The sequence below is a fragment of the Rhinolophus sinicus genome, linkage group LG14 (genome assembly GCF_036562045.2).
Source record: "Rhinolophus sinicus isolate RSC01 linkage group LG14, ASM3656204v1, whole genome shotgun sequence".
NCBI lineage: Eukaryota > Metazoa > Chordata > Mammalia > Chiroptera > Rhinolophidae > Rhinolophus > Rhinolophus sinicus.
Window position 1 is genome coordinate 53,524,583 of NC_133763.1, and position 15,558 is coordinate 53,540,140.

Genomic DNA, 15,558 nt, shown 5'->3' on the forward strand with positions numbered 1-15,558 from the left:
GGTCTGCACAGAGGGGTGCTTTTTCTTTCATTATTATTATTATTATTGGGGAATATTGTTTTCAATCTAGTTGAAGGCACAGCTCATTGGCCCATGTAGGACTCGAACCAGCGACCTTGGTCTTATGAGCACCACACTCTAACCACTGAGGAAACTGGCCGCCCACCTGGGCTCAGCTCCAAGCTCAAGCCGTTGTTTTCAATCTAGTTGTGAAGGGCACAGCTCACTGGCCCATGTGGGAATCGAACTGGTAACCCTGTTGTTCAGAGCTCGTGCTCTAACCAACTGAGCTAACCGGCCGCCCCAGGGCACTTATTCTAATTCACACAAAAGCCCAAATCAGCCAGCAGCTCATTCAGATAGAGGCCCCAATAGACAAAGCACCAGATCCCATAGACAGAGGCCTTACAGCGAATATCTCAGAACTTGAAGACCAGAGGCTTACACCCCATAGAGAGAGCTGCTTAAATCCTATAGAGTGGGCTCCAGATGCTAGAGAGAAGGGCTCAGTTATGATGTGAAGGTGTGTGTGAGGGTGCTAGTTCTGAAGGGGAGAATCTGGGCCCTATGAAAATGCCTCCTCCCCCCGTAAGTGGGATCCAGACTCTACAAACATGGAGCTGAGGCTTCTAGAACGGCAAGCTCCACTCCCTGGGAACATGGGCAGCCTCTCTGCCAACTGTGGGCCCCACAGATAGAGCGTCCCTTTGCAGAGCAGGGAATGTGGGTAGCGGGGAGGGAGCTTGGATTTGTGGCACCTGGAGTAGGCAGGTTAGTTTCATTTGGGTGAAACAAATCTCCCTGGAGATGAGGCGTCTCAGGGGAGGGAGAGCTGTTTGTAAAGTGCCCTCTTCCCACCCCAAAGGGCCTAATTTATTTTCTGGCTTCTGAGTAGGGACAGGAGATCTCCCGGTGGAGAGGAGCTGAGGGAGGACAGAGCCTGCTCTTGCCTGGCAGCAGCTAGGCACCTGTTCTGGATGGCACTGCCCCTCCCCCAAACCCAACACAGGGGTGGACTTGTGGTCAGGACGTCTGTCCTGCCAGATAAGCAGATGAAACGTGGCTGTATGTCCTCTCTGCTGTAGTACAGAAAGAAAAGATAACATGCCCGTGCCCCTGGGCACAGGTGGTTGGCCTGAGTTCTGAGAACATAGGCTGAGACCTGGTCCTCCTGTCCAGCGGGCTGAGCCTCTCAAAAGAGAAGAGAGGTGGACACCCCCTAGGTCTGGATTCTAGACTATTTCCCTCAACTTCTACTTCCTAGGAAAAGAGAGGCGAGCACAGAGCGGTGTGTGTGCCAGAGGGTGCGTGTGTCTGGGTGTGTGCTCCTCTGTCTCTGTATCTAAGTGCCTGTATTTGCACAGATCGCTAGTTATCGGATAGTATCCTTACCTGTGTGTGTGTGAGCGCGCGTGTGTGTGTGCACGTGCACAAGTCTACCTGTGTGTCTGTATGTCCATGTCCATGTCAAGTGCCTGTGCTGTGATCTGTGTTCTCAGCCTCTGGGTGTCAGTGCTTTTCCTCCTGAAACTGTGTGTGTTATGTCTGTGCCTGGGGGTCCCTGTGAGGACGTTGACTGTGGAGAGAGCAGCATAGGAGGGAGAGTGCCTGGGGACACGAATGGCCACGCTGGGAAGGGGCCCCCTTGATTGTGAGTGAGGATCCTTTGTAGGTGTCCCAGAAAAGCCTGGTTTGCTCTTGCTGACTCTCTCCCAGTCCCCTCCTCCACTTTGGGCCCTGGACTGCCACAGGTCCTTCCAGCACCCAGTACTGACATTCTTGGGGACTGAGGTCTTCTACCCCACCTCCAAGAAAAACAAGCCTCAAGCTCAGCTGGGGGCTTCAGGTCAATAGCTGTCTGGTCCTTGGTGCCAGCTGAGGGGCTTCTCCCCCACTCTCTAGAACCCACCTAACTCTTCATTCACCTGGGAAGAGGCGCATGGAAGGAGCAGAGGGCCAGACGCTTGGTTCAGAAGGAAGGAGGTCTAGCTCTACTGATTAAGAGGTCCTGGACCTCCCAGCTTCTTTTCAAGTCTCCTTCCCCCCATCCCAAAGATAAATGAGCTCAAGGAGACCCAGATCCCGGTCTTCACCTCCCTAATCCTTCCCCTGGGAACTCCAGACCGGGCAGCTGAAAACCCAGGACCAGCGGCAGCAAATTAAACCTAGGAGGGAGAGGTAAGCAGCGCGGGCTGTCGGGGAGAGGGTAGCACTGCCCCTACCTCCCACGCGCCGCGCGCTCCGGGCCCCAGCGGGGCGGGGCCTGGGCGGGAGCGCGCCAGGGGCGGGGCTTCGGAGGCGCGCCCGGCAGGGCGGAGGGAAGGGCTGGGGGCGTGGCCTAAGGATCGGGGGCCGGCGGCGGCGGCAGCAGGGAGCTGGGAAGCGAGAATCCGGGAGCGCGGGGCTCAGTCGGGGGGCGGCGGCGGCGGCGGCTCCGGGGATGGCGGCGGCTCCGCTGCTTCTGCTGCTGCTGCTCGTGCCGGTGCCGCTGCTGCCGCTGCTGGCCCAGGGGCCCGGGGGGGCACTGGGAAACCGGCATGCGGTGTACTGGAACAGCTCCAACCAGCAGTGAGTCGGGGGCCAGGGAGCCGTGCGTCCCGCGTCAGCGAGGGGGTACCTGGGGGGCCCGGGAAGTCCTGGGGGAACCTGGGGTGGGCGTCCTGGGAGAGCACAGCTGGGGGCTGGGAAGCGACGGAGAGGGGGACACACTCTATGGGCGTCTGTAAAACTCAGGAGGGGGTCTGAAAGAGGCTGTTGAGGTATATAGTAAGGCGAGCTTGGGCCGTGCGGAGGAGGCTGCTCAGGGACCCCGCACCCCACTTTGGCTTCTCTCCACACCTGCCGCTGGTATAGCGTACCCCCATACCACAGTGCCCCCATCTTCACCCCCTTCTGCCGGGCTGAGGTTTGGGAGTACCAGTGTGGTAGGGATAGGCCGCCGGCACTTGGGGGGCCCAGGGATGACCTGTTTTCAGTGGTGAGGATTTCAAGGGGTTCTGTCTCCCACTCCTGCTTTAAAAGTGGGGTCCAGAGCTGAGACAGGGAGTTCGACTGAGCAGCTCCTCAAACGAAGGCAAATGGTGCCCTGGTTGTGTGGATAAACCCGGCTGGAGTGAGCTGGGACTGGGTCGCGAGTTGGGGGGCCCTGGGGGTGTTGCTTGGTGAGGATGGGGACGTAGTGTACCGGTGAAAAGGAAGCAGGGAGATGTCGGCGTGTCACACGCGCACACACACACACGCACACACACCCGCCCGGCTGAGAACGGCGTGTGGCTCCAGTGTAAGCGGGCGTGCGCGGCTGTCAGTGTGCGTGTGTGTCTGAGTGTGTGATTTGTGTGTCTGCGTCGGCGATCGTCTGGGGGTGGGAGCGGGCGACGGGTCGGGGAGGGGGCTGCGGTCGCTGTCCGCGTGGCCGGCCGCGTCTGGGCTCGGGTGGCTGTCGGCGCCGCCGCGGTCTGGGCGGGTGTCAGGGCGGCCGTGTGGTTTCCCGGGTGTGTGGCGCGGCGGCTGGGTGCCGGCTGCGGGGCCAGATCCTCATTCTGCTCAGTCCTCGCTGCCCTTGTCTTCTCCTCCCCGCCAACCGCCGTGTGGATCACCCCGGCCGCCTCCGTGTGTGTCTGTGTGTTGGGGGTGATCCCTGGGGACGCGGGGGTCACTGTCACACCTGCCCAGGCGGCGGCGCCCGCACTGCCTCGGGCTACCCACCCCGGGGGGGAGACTCGGGAGCAATGGCGAGGCCCCAGGGGAGGGGACCCAGAGGGCCTGGTGGCTGCGACCTCCAACCTCCCAGGGGAGGGGCTGCCGCTCGCCGCTCCGCTCTTTGTTGTTTGGGGCTCCGCGCCTCCCCCTCTCCCTCCTCGCGCCCGGAGTGTCAGACTGGGGGTGGGGATGAGCCAACGACGACCCCCTCTCGCTTTCCTTGGAAACCTAGGAGTGAGGATGCGGCCCCTCCCCCCCGGAGCGGGACTCGGAGAACTCCGGGGGCGCTGGGGGCCGACTCCCCAGGTCTATCTAGCTCGTCCCCCTCCCCCAGAACCCACACGTCCGCCCCCCGCCCGGCTAGAGTCTGGCGGGCGGTGGAGAGCGCGCAGGCGAGGGGCCTGGGTTCCCCACCATCCTCGGGGCGCCCCCGCGTTCCTAACGGAAGCCAGAGCCAGGGGTATGCGGGAATGGCGGGGGGGGGTGTTGTTGATCAGGTTCGCCTCCCCCGCATACACCTGGGCGCAGGTGAAAGCCCAAGGGAGGGGATGAGAGAGCCCCGGTTCCCGGAGCCTCCCTTCTGACTTCCCGGCTCCCCACAGGTCTGGACCGGCAGAGGTGGGAGAGGGTGCGCAACCGGCCGGGAGGCCGCCGCCGCCCCCGCCTCGCTTCCTCTGCCTTTGTTGCCGCTGCGCCGGGCTCCCCGGCTCTCTCACTGCGGCAGCCGCGGCCCCATAAATCGTGAGAGCGACGTGCTCCGGAGCCGGGAGTGGAGAGGGCCAGGGAGCTGGGGGCGGGGCCGAGCCGAGCCACAGGCTCCCGCGCCCCCTCCCCCCGGTCACGTGAGCCGGCCTCCTGGCTCCCACCCCCTGTCACGTGCGGAGGGTCTCTGCCCCTTGGGGTCACGTAGAGAGGGTCCTGCGACCCCTCCTCCTGGGGTCACGTGGGAGGGTACGGGTGGGACACGTGCGGCGGCCTCCTTTGACAGACCTGGGGCCTTGCCCTGCACGAGGCCGCCATCTCGCCCCCTGCCCCCCATTCCGTTTGGTCCCCTGGAATAGGCGAGACCTTTGCCCAACCTGGCTTAGAAACTAGGGATGGCGGGACTATACTGGAAGGAAGCATAAGAGTGTGAGGTCAAGGGGTCCCCTGAGCCCGGAACTGAAGGGGGGCGGCCTTTGGCCGAATATGTGCGCTCCGGCCTGTGCTTCATTTCTTTGCGGAACTGAGCAGAGGTGTTGGTATCCGCCCGTACTCAAGAAGCCTCAGGAACACCTTCCTCTAGCTGTCTCCCTACCTGTCTCTAGCTCTGAAATGTTTCAGTTCTGATCTTTCATTCATACATTCAACAAATATTTATTAAGGCTCTACAGCGTCCACGTTGGTCTCTCTGTTTTCTCCCTGTCGCTGAGTGTGCCTTGCGCCCCTGTATTCTTCTCGTCTCGCCGTCTCTGCCCCTGCTGTCTGTGGGCCTCGGGACCGGCCTCTACGTCTCTCCTTGCCTCCAAGTCTCTCGGTTCTCATTCTCTTCCCTCTTCCTCTCGGTTTCCGGATCCCATTCTATGTGCCTTGCTCCCTTTCCCGGATTGCTCAGCTCATCTCTCCTCTCGGTGTGCGTCTCGCTCCCCCTTGGTTTCTGTGTGGCTCGCTTTCGGCCGGCCTCTCGCGCTTCTCCGCCGCTGCAGATCAATAAACCTTCGCCGCCGCCGCCGCCGCTGTCGCAGGGAGGAGGGGCGGGGATGTGGGGCGCGCTGATTCTCTCCCACCCGACGCCGGCCGGAGAAGCCCGGGGTCCGGTGGTCCCGGGATGGCCAGACTCGGCGGGGCTGGGTGCGGAGACCGAGGACGCCCGAGGGGTGCTGAGGTGTCAGCGTGCACGCGCCGCCCCGCGAGCGTTCCCGCCACCCACCCACTCAGCCCCGTGCGCGGACCCCACGCCGCGCACACGTGGTCCGGCCTCGTCTGCTGGAGCGAGCGGCGCGCAGCCTCGGGGGCGCGCGCTAGAGGGGAGGAGAACCCGGTCCGGTGTCTTTACATCCCTCCTCCACTTCCTTTGCTCTGCATCCTGGCTCTAGGGGTGGGGGTAGGGATTTAACAAGTTCAGGGCCCCTTGGGATCCTTTCCCTACTCCCTGGCCGTATAGACACCCTGTTTGCTTGCTCTTAATGGCCCGGGAGGGGGGAGGAGGTTTGCTTCTTCCCGGTCTCCCCGCCGCCCACCCGCCAGGCTCTAGCAGACAGAGCACTGAAGCAGTGGAAGAGAGAGGTGGGAATGTGCACCGGCGGCGAGAGCTGGAGAGACGGTGGAACCGGGGAGGGGCCCCTCCAGGTGGGGTGTGTCAACACTCGCCTTTCTCCGGGAGAGGTGGGAGGCTAGCAGGGGATGGAGTGAGGAAGAATAGAGACCTGTCTGAAGGAACAGGCACAACCCAGCCCCCAGATCCCTCCCGGGGGTGCGGCTCTGGAGGAGGGGTTAGCAGCTAGCTTCCCCAGGCTTGGGGCACCTCCCTCTTCACTGCCTGGACAGGAAGGATGACAGATTCAATGAAAGCGCCCAAGCCAAGCAGACACCTCAGGAGTGTGGCTGGGGAGTCCTGGCCTGCTGCCCTTCTGCCCCCAGTCCACGAGATTCCAATTGGGCACAGCCATTCCACAAGCACATCTTTTTCTCCTACATGCCCAGCTTTGGGGGCATTTCCTGCCACCCAGCCCAGGGATAGGTAAGAGGTGGCTTCTCTTCACTTGTGGTTACCCAGCAACCTTTCTATAAGGCTAGTCGCCACCCCGCTGGGGAAAGTGAGGTACCTATAGGAATAGCTCGGCTTTTGCTTACTCGCTGCTGGCATGGGGTATGTTGTAGGGGGACTGGGCAGCCCTCAGGGAGGGGCCACTTCAGAGCAGGGCAGGAAACCTGGGTGCGGCTTAAGGACGGAGGGCTGTGCAGCTGCTGCAGACCTGGCCCCCTCCCACTGGGGGCCTCCTCCTCAAAGCCCCAGCAGGTTGGCTTCGGGGTTGAGGATAGAGAGGCAGACCTCTCGAGTGGTGGCAGCTGGGAGCCAGGCCTGGTCTAACTAGTTTTCCTGCTCCCAGTGCCTCAGGCCGAGACTCCTGCCCACCTGAGTGCCAGGGCCAGGGAGGGGCCTGAGTGACCCATCACTCCCGTGGGAACCAAGTGGGGCTGGTGACATTCCTGATGAGTCAGTGAGGCTGTGCCCATTCTTACTGGGGTGCCCCAGCACCAGCACTCACCTGTCTGCCTAACTGCCAGGCTTGGATGGGAGGCCGTGGGGAGTGGGCAGCAAAGCAAGGCCAAGGAAGTAGGGGTAAGGTGGGAGGGACCCTCGAGGCCGCACCCCATGCACAGGCCTCTAAGCTCCTTTCCCTAATAGATCTAATTACTGTTTGTGAAACTGGGAGGTGCTCGGTGACAGGGGGAGCCAGTTCTTCCCCTCAGGGCATTCTCAGGGACCAAGGACCCCAGTGGTTTGACACTGTCAAGTGTCCCACACTTTCCTGTGTCCACCACACTCCCTCTCACTGTGAAGATGTGTGCATTCCCACTCTAAGGAAATGAAGGGGAGCGCCTGCCTTCTTGTCTGAGTTTCTTTCTCCATTCAGACGTTTCTCCCCTACCCACATCACTCAGTACCACCGTTAAGACCAGGGCTTACCGTAGGTGATGAGTAGTAAGGCAGGTGGAAATTGCCAGGGACCCAGCATCTGCTTCTGTGTCCCACAGAAGGCTGGAGGAAGTAAGAGGCACAGACATCTTGCCTGGGCACCATGCCCACTGCTCTGCCTAGCATCGTTAAGGGGCAGTGGTGCCCAGGCTGAGAAGGGAGATGTGTAGAGACAGACGTTTTGGCTGGTTGGCGTGATACCACGTGGAGCCTTGATCTTGAGTCCCTTAGCTCCCTGATCTGTTGCATCACATTATTGGGGACCTAATTGCCCATGGCCTCAGGGTGGAGGTCAGTGGGACTCAAAGTACAGAGACCAGTAATACTGTAGAGAGGACATGTGCCAGTGTGTGTGTGTGTGGGGGGGGGAGGGCAGAGAGAGAGTTTAAGATTGCAGGACACGGTGGTCAACCAATACTGGCATGAAGGTCCAGCATAGGAGCTTTTCTGTGTGTCTGCCGCCTGTGAGTGGGCGGTGGACATATTTGTGAATGTGCCATAGACCTATGCATGTATATGCATGAAGCTTCCATACATACATGTCTGAGGGCAGGTCCTGTCGAACTGGCCTTGGGGGAGGACTGGCAGCCGCAGGAAAGCATGCAGGGAGAGGCGATGGAGGGTGCGCATCTGTCAGAAGGGATCCCTCCCACCTTCGCCCTTCCCATCACCGCCTCAATCCCTCCGCCCCACTGGTGAATTACAGGGCATGGATGGAGGAAATCCGGGCCTGGGTCTGGGAGTCGCAGGGGCCTGCGCCGTTTCTGTGGTAACTAAAGCATGCGTTCCCTCCTTCCCTCCATCTTTCTCCCCGCCTCCTTTCCTTGGAGGCCGGCCGGGCTTCCCTGCGCCTTTGCTGCCCTCTGGTGGCCGCCAGTGGGAGAGAACAAGGAGCCGGCAAGAAAGGCCAGTGAGAGAGGTCTGGCGGCACTAGGGCCGTGGGGACAGACAGGGACAGAGAAGAGAGGACGCCCCGAAAAACAGCCGGGAGGCTCGGGGACTCTGGGGAAGGTATGCGGCGCGAGAGGTGGAGAGCGGGCTGGCGTGGGGTTTCTCTCTGACCCGCTGCCGGTCCCCCGCAGCCTGCGGCGAGAGGGCTACACGGTGCAGGTGAACGTGAACGACTACCTGGACATTTACTGCCCGCACTACAACAGCTCGGGGCCGGGCGGCGGGGCGGAGCAGTACGTGCTGTACATGGTGAGCCGCGCCGGCTACCGCGCCTGCAACGCCAGCCAGGGCTTCAAGCGCTGGGAGTGCAACCGGCCGCACGCGCCCCACAGCCCCATCAAGTTCTCGGAGAAGTTCCAGCGCTACAGCGCCTTCTCGCTGGGCTACGAGTTCCACGCCGGTCACGAGTACTACTACATCTGTGAGTGACAGCCAGGGGGTGGGGCCCTGGGCCGGGGGCGGGCCGGCGCGCTGTCACCTTGCGGCTACGCCAGGAGTGGCACCCCACCACAAGGCGTGGGGACTGGGGACCTCGGGGTTTCGGCTCAGACAGAATCGTGAGGCGAAGAGAAGGGTTTGGTGACAGTCCGAAGTCTGCACCGGGGTCACCGTTTCTGTAACGAACATTACGGGCGCGGCATCTCAGGGGTCAGGGTTTCTTGAGGGGTGGATGGAAGGGGCTCCTCGGGCTGACCGGCGGAGCCCCGTGAGCAGTGTCCAAAGGGTCGGGGAAGTCCTGAAGGAGACTGCCCGGGAGGAGCAGTGGGGCGGGGGGTGTGAGGAGAGTTTCTGAGTGAGGGCGCGGGGTGCACACCCAGAGAAAGCCACTCAGGCCCCGTCTCTCCCCCCAGCCACGCCCACCCACAACCTGCACTGGAAGTGTCTGCGGATGAAGGTTTTCGTCTGCTGCGCCTCCAGTGAGTATAACCGGCTGCCAGTCGCGACCCCATCTTCAGCTCCCCTGCTTTGGGGCTCCCCTGGCTTCCTGGGGGTGGGGGTGGAGGGCACAGGCGAGGGAGACTCACTCCTCAGCTGTAGCAGGGGGAGGGGATCCTGGCCCTGACTCTCCCCTCCTCTCTCCCCACTCGCACCCCACCCCGCAGCATCGCACTCCGGGGAGAAGCCGGTCCCCACTCTCCCCCAGTTCACCATGGGCCCCAATGTGAAGATCAACGTGCTGGGTGAGTGCGCAGCGCCCTCTGGTGGCCACTGCTGGAACCGCAGTCCCCTCCCCAGTGCCTGCTCACCTCGCATGCCTTCCCCCTGAGGACACCGATCCCTCTTACCCCGTGGGTGGTCACGTCCCCGGCTCCCCTGCTGCTGCTGCTGCTGCGTGCCCCCGCCCTGGCGAGCAGCCCAGCCCTCACCAGTCTTTTCTTCCTCTCTCCACAGAAGACTTTGAGGGAGAGAATCCCCAGGTGCCCAAGCTGGAGAAGAGCATCAGTGGGACCAGCCCCAAGCGGGAACACCTGCCCCTGGCGGTGGGCATCGCCTTCTTCCTCATGACGCTCTTGGCCTCCTAGTTCTGCCCCTCCCCTGACGGGGAAGAGATAGGGCGGGGCAGGGCCAGAATAGGGAGCCTTTGCCCTTTCCACGGGAAGCCTAGACTGGCGCCTAGACCCCTGCTGCGGTGACTGGAAGTGAGGTCTGCAGCACACATCTGTGCCCACCCCTTCTGCCCCCTCCACCCACGTAGGGCACTGTAATGGGCCAGGCACAGGGACAGCCACGGGTCCCAGTGGCCTTGTGGCTCTGGTAATGTTTGGTACCAAACTGGGGGACCACGAAGGGCAGTGCTCAGGACTCCCTGCCCCCTGGTACCTTTCTCTGACCCCTGGCGCCCTCCTCCCGTCCCCCCAGAGAGACAAATATGCCCCAGAGAGGGCAAATCAGAGCGTGGGAGACACCTCCATCCCTCTCTTGCAGGGGCAGAACACGGGGAGGGGACTAGATGGGTGAGGGGGTGGCATCGCCCGCTGCCCTCTTCCCCTGTTTACAGCAATAAGCACGTCCTCCTCCCCCAACTCCCGCTCCCAGGATTGTGGTTTGGATTGAATCCAAGTTTACAAGGAGACACCCCTGGGGGGGTGGGAGGTAGACAGGGGTGACGAGGGGTGGGCATTGGGGTGCCAGGCAGGCATGTACAGACTCTATATCTCTATATATAATGTACAGACGGACAGAGTCCCTCCCCCTCCTTAACCCCGACCTCCCCTGACGTCCCCGTCCAGCTTCAGACCCCTTCCCCACCAGGCTAGGCCCCCCTCCCCGGGGGACCCCCTGGCCCCTCTTTTGTCTTCTGTGAAGACAAGACTATGCAACGCACAGACACTTTTGGAGACCGTGAGACAACAATGCCCCTCCCCTCCAGCCCCAGCCAGCCGGGACCCGCCCCCAGGACCGTGCCCTGCCCACCCTGTGGTCCCACCCATCCTCCTGGGCCTTTTTCAAGTGCTTTGGCTGTGACTTTCATACTCTGCTCTTAGTCTAAAAAAATAAACTGGAGATAAAAATAACGGAGTGTGTGTGATTTCCAGGGGCGTGAGCCTTCCGTACACAGATTAGACCGCCCCCTGCACCCCGCCAGGTCACAGGGTCTGCGTGGGGGAGGAGATTCTAGGGCCAGAGGGACAACTGAACACCTTGTTCTAAGGCGGCAGCTCTGTCGAGGGAGCAACAGAGCCTTCCCAGCAGAGGCTGATGGCTTTGGGCAACTCATGCAACCTCTCTGAGCCTCGAGTATCTCATCAGAAAATCTGGGCTATGATACATTTCTCTCATAAGGATTAAATCACGGAGTATACGGCTCGATTACGCCTTTCTCCTTTTCTTCCCACTCCAGGTTGTAAACCTAGATAGGAAAAAAATTATCTTATTTCTACTTGCCTGTAACTAAGATTTAACATTCTCTTATGTACTTGGGCAACGAGCCACAACAGTTAACTGCGCCTGTGACTTCAAAACCAACAGAAATTGCAGATGTTTTCAGACTGCATTATAGTTTTCTGACGCTATCTCTACGGAGCATTTAGTCCCAACACTATTTGGAGATGACCGTGGTTGTTAGACCTTCCTTGTTTTGAATGTGTTAATAAAGAAGCGTATATATTACTATGCCAAAAAAAGTGAATGTTTTGATAACTGTGTTTAAATATAATTGGTTTCCTTTGTAACGTTATCCATTTAAGACCTCACCACCAAAGGGCTGAGACTTTGCTGGAGCTGGGGGTGCAAATACTGCAGCCCCCTGCATCGGTCTGGAGAGTGAGGGGACAGAGGGGGGAGGGGAAGAAGTCCAAGGCCCTTTTCAGGAGCCAGGCTGGGTGAGGTCAGGTGGGTACAGATGGGCACTGAGTGGGGTTGCCAACGGGGCCCAAATCTACGTAGACTTCACTTGCCCAGCTGGCCCCGGAGGGGGTGCCTTTTTCTCATTGCCAAGCTGTGCACCCTTGGCACTGCATCTCAACCAGGTTCCCTAACTGGCACTGTGTGGGCAGGCTGGGTCCCGGGTGAGTGCCCCTCCTGTGTGTCTGTGTGGCTCTTGCCAGCGGCACTGTGGGAGTCCCTGGGCAGCAGGGGCTGTGTGCTCTGCTCTGTGCTCATAAGACATGGGAAACGGAATTTCAGCCAGGCCCTGGAGGGTGAGTAGGCTTCCTGTTGGCAGAGCGGGGAGGAGTCTGGGTGGGAGGACTCTGGGAAAGAACCAAGAGCAGCCAGTGTACCAGTCTGAGGCTCCCCCTCCTGAGACAAGGCGGAAAAGGTAGGCTCACCCATCCACTCGGCTGTGGATTCAACTGACATTGGCTACCTGCTGAGGGCCAAGCTCCAGCCTGGGCACTGGGGTACAAGGAAGGTAGTCTGCTCTCAATAAGCGCCTAGTCGCATGTGCTGATATGCAAAGAGGATTCAGTAACACATACACATACACACACGACCTACTAACCAGAGGTTACACGGTTAAGTGCCGGGAGGCTGTGGGAACATGAGGAAAAAGCAGTCTCCCCTGGGAACCTAGGGAGGAGGCTGCCTGGAGGAGGAGGTACACACAGCAGTCTTGAGGGGTGTGGGTTTGTCCCGTGAAGGAGCCATAGCCGTGGGCCTAGGATGCAGGTTCCCCCAAAGCCAGGGCCGCATGGCCCAGGGCCTGGCAGGCTGGGATGGAGAGGGCCTCGTGGGTTCAACAGTCCAGAAGACGGGAAGAGGGCAGGCAGCTGGAGGCAGGAACCAGAACCAGCCAGCTTCCTTTTACTACTGTGGAAGCGGGGCGGCAGGGACCCATCACAACGACTGGCCTCACCTTTCCATGACCTGTAACTTAACAATACATCATCCCCTACAGCTCGAGCTCGGATGTCCCATCCCAGTTCCCTGCTTTAGAAAACTACCCTGAGACTTATGACTGTGCCCTTATGCCTATGGATCACAGTCTCTGTGGTCTAGCGTTCCTTCCAGGCTTCTCCCATCATTGTTCCTGGGCTGCTGACGCCACCAGAGAACCACGTGGCCAGAGGGAAGGCTCCATGCAGACCCCAGAGCCACCACACAGCCTTTAGAGGAACGCCCAGGGTTTCCCTTAAATACCCCTAAGCCGGTCTGAGACAGTGGAGGCAGTTTTTGGAGGTGGTAACCCGCTGCCCTCTCAGACCACTGGTGCTCTGACAATAAACGCTATTCTATGGCCCAGCTCCTGTCGGTCCATTGGCTGAGCGACACAGGCAGGACGAGCCCCAACTCGGTTGGCCTCGGTTTCACTATGTGCCAGGCACTGTGCCCAGTGCTCCAGGTGCCTTGGGAGCTTGTGCCCTTGGGAGCCTTACTATCCCAATAGCCAGATGGGCAAACTGAGGGTCTGAGAGACTCTGTCCACCGACCAGGATCCCACAACCTGGTGAGTCTGACATTCAGGGTGGGTCTGTCACCGCGCTTTGGTGGAACCAGTGCCACTGCCTGGATCCCTTTCCCAGAAGTCCTGACTGCCTTGTGTCACCCCCTCCACCAAAAGGTACTTGGGATTTTTGGAGAGACATCCGAGGACCTCAGATCTGGACTGGGTGAGCCAACCCGAACCCCGCGTTTTACAGGTGGGAAAACAGCCTCCGAGAGAGTGACTGGCTTACCCACAGCCACTTACATGCCCAGGGAAAAGCCAGGACCGAAACTGAGGGATCCTGACCCCATCTTTTTTCTAGCAAACGGCGACAGTCTTCCCAGGAACCTAACACTGACGTTTGAAACCTCCTAAACCACGGGGCGCTGTGACTCCGTAGGAGGGGCACCTCAAAGATCCCTTTTCATTCCCCCCCAGCCGGGGTCCTGCTGGGATCTCCCCTCAGACATGGCTTCAGCAACCAGAGCACTAAGGGGTGGGGAGGGGTCAGTGCTTAGATGGACCGTCACCAGTGACCCTGAGCCTTGCCCTGTGGTAACAAGCTGGGCACAGCCCAGGGTGTCCTGGCCAGTGCAGGTGTGAGATGACACAAGTGGCAGGGCCTGAGGGGGTGGGAGAAAGGGGCCCGCAGTCCAGACTTCTGACAATAGGATAGGACGGGCAGGGTGGCCCAGGACAAAACAGAATAGCTGTGGACGCGGGCTGAGTGAGAAGGACCCTGGGGCAGTGGGCCAGAGCGCGACAGGACAATGGCAAGGAAGGGAAAGCCACAGCCCAGCACCCAGGGTGCCCTGAGAATCTGCCGAAGGCTGCCAGTTAGTGCCCCAGGGCCTTATGCCGTTCCCACCCCACATCCCAGCCAGCTGTGCCAGCTGCAAACGTGGCTCACGCCCACCCTGCACAGGGTCTGCCTCCTTGTGGAGTCTCCTCCTGGCTGCCTCTGCAAGGGCCTCACAGGGGTCACATCACCACAAGCTGCCCTCCCCAGGGGGAAAAACAACAGCAACAACAAACACTGGGCACAGAGGTAGGCTTGGGGAGTGAGGTTGGCAGCTGCCATGCCCTCTCCTTCTGAATGAGAGGCCACTGTAGGCTTGCTGTGGGTGGAGGAGAGAAGCAGGGCTGTTTGCATTCCAGGCTGGGTTTGAGCCTTGTCCTCTGGGTTGGGGGAGGGGGTGGATGAAAAAAGGGGTTCTATGGAAAGAAAGTAGCTTCTCATGGTGATCTGATTATAAGTTCCTACCTGGGCAGGTCATGGTGGGTGGTCAGGCCCCAAGCCCATAACTTTTTAGTGAAAGGTTGTCTGTGCCATAAGCAGCCCTGTCCACTGTCTCTGTGCCTCTACGTTCACACACTTTTGAATAAGCCATAACCACCCTCGAGCAAGCACACCATCTCCTTAACTATCCTGTAATCCAGTCCCCGCCTTGCTTTCTCCCTCCTTAATCTCAAATGCATAAAAGAAACTGCAAAACTGTTCTTCTCCTGAGCATCTGAGATCTTGCTTCCCAGCGTATGTCATCAGTTTGGCTCAAATACACTCTTATAAAAGTTCTCTACAGGCCTGGACATTTCTTACATGGCAGGGGCTAGCAGTGGCGGGTGTTGGCTTGAGGGGAGAAGGGGGCTGCAATGAGCTGGGCTCAGCCTGCTCTCAGGCCCGGGTGGAAGGGGGAGGTCCCAGCCCGCCGACCCTCCCAGAACGTCACTACCCCTCCCCCCCTCTCCCCCCCCTCCCTCCAGCACTAGATGCTACAGGGCTGGGAGTGAGCTGGGGCCCAGCCCACACCTGAGCCCAGAGTTACTCAGCCCCAAAGCCTTACATGTGCTCCCTCACCCTCCTTGTTCTGCCCAGTTGGCGGAACTGGGGGACACGGTCATGGGCTGGATGTGGCAGTGACATGGCTGGGCGGGGACAAAGATTGGAAAGGAGGGACATGAGCTAGGACCAGGACACATGGACTGGAACGGCGGAGCACAGGTGCGAGTGAAGGCATGAGTTGTGCAGGGGCACAGCAGGCATGAGGGACAGGGTGGGACGTGGTGGGGACACAGGGGGGTAGCCCCACCCCTGGACCAGAGGCTGGGCAGTGTGGTGCTGACACAGGGAACAGCCCAGATGTGCTGGGGCCAGGACAGCCGGAGACTCTTGGGGCCAGAACCCGGGATCTGACCCTGGGGCAGTCTGGCCTCTGACTCGGGAAGGGCAGGGGGTGCAGATAGGGCCCCTCCCCAGGAGGGTCAGCGCCAAATTCCTGGCTTTCACCACAGCGTCTGGCCCCGGCTAATTACAGGGCTGTCGCCAAGCCTGGCTATAAAAAGGTGGATGAACCGGCCAGGG

The 15,558-nt window shown here is 60.3% G+C and overlaps 1 protein-coding gene and 1 long non-coding RNA gene across 5 annotated transcripts; one reads left to right on the forward strand and one right to left on the reverse strand.

Moving 5' to 3' along the window:
• Positions 1 to 2,338: 2,338 nt before the first annotated feature.
• Positions 2,339 to 10,845, forward strand: EFNA3 (ephrin A3). 4 transcript variants are annotated; one of them, XM_019711820.2, is made up of 5 exons: positions 2,340 to 2,568; positions 8,461 to 8,750; positions 9,181 to 9,246; positions 9,433 to 9,510; positions 9,722 to 10,845. In XM_019711820.2, exons 1-5 carry the CDS (start codon positions 2,441 to 2,443, stop codon positions 9,850 to 9,852), a joined length of 693 nt encoding a protein of 230 aa, XP_019567379.1. In that variant the 5' UTR covers positions 2,340 to 2,440; the 3' UTR covers positions 9,853 to 10,845. The 4 variants fall into 4 exon arrangements, with proteins under 4 accessions (XP_019567380.1, XP_019567379.1, XP_019567378.1 ...); XM_019711821.2 differs by lacking the exon at positions 9,433 to 9,510 and having other exon boundaries at positions 2,339 to 2,568; XM_019711818.2 differs by lacking the exon at positions 2,340 to 2,568 and having other exon boundaries at positions 8,159 to 8,750.
• LOC141568479 (uncharacterized) lies at positions 8,496 to 9,727 on the reverse strand. Its single transcript, XR_012491633.1, has 2 exons — positions 9,616 to 9,727; positions 8,496 to 9,314 (listed from the first exon to the last, which is right to left on the reverse strand). It is a non-coding gene; the product is annotated as an uncharacterized LOC141568479 (long non-coding RNA).
• Positions 10,846 to 15,558: the final 4,713 nt, after the last annotated feature.

Excerpts from the sequence above, each read along its gene's own strand:
- EFNA3 (XM_019711818.2), top strand. The coding sequence starts at position 8,159 with ATGCGTTCCCTCCTTCCCTCCATCTTTCTCCCCGCCTCCTTTCCTTGG. Across the intron at positions 9,247-9,432 it reads TTTCGTCTGCTGCGCCTCCA|CATCGCACTCCGGGGAGAAG; the intron begins GTGAGTATAACC and ends CCCACCCCGCAG. Across the intron at positions 9,511-9,721 it reads TGTGAAGATCAACGTGCTGG|AAGACTTTGAGGGAGAGAAT; the intron begins GTGAGTGCGCAG and ends CTCTCTCCACAG.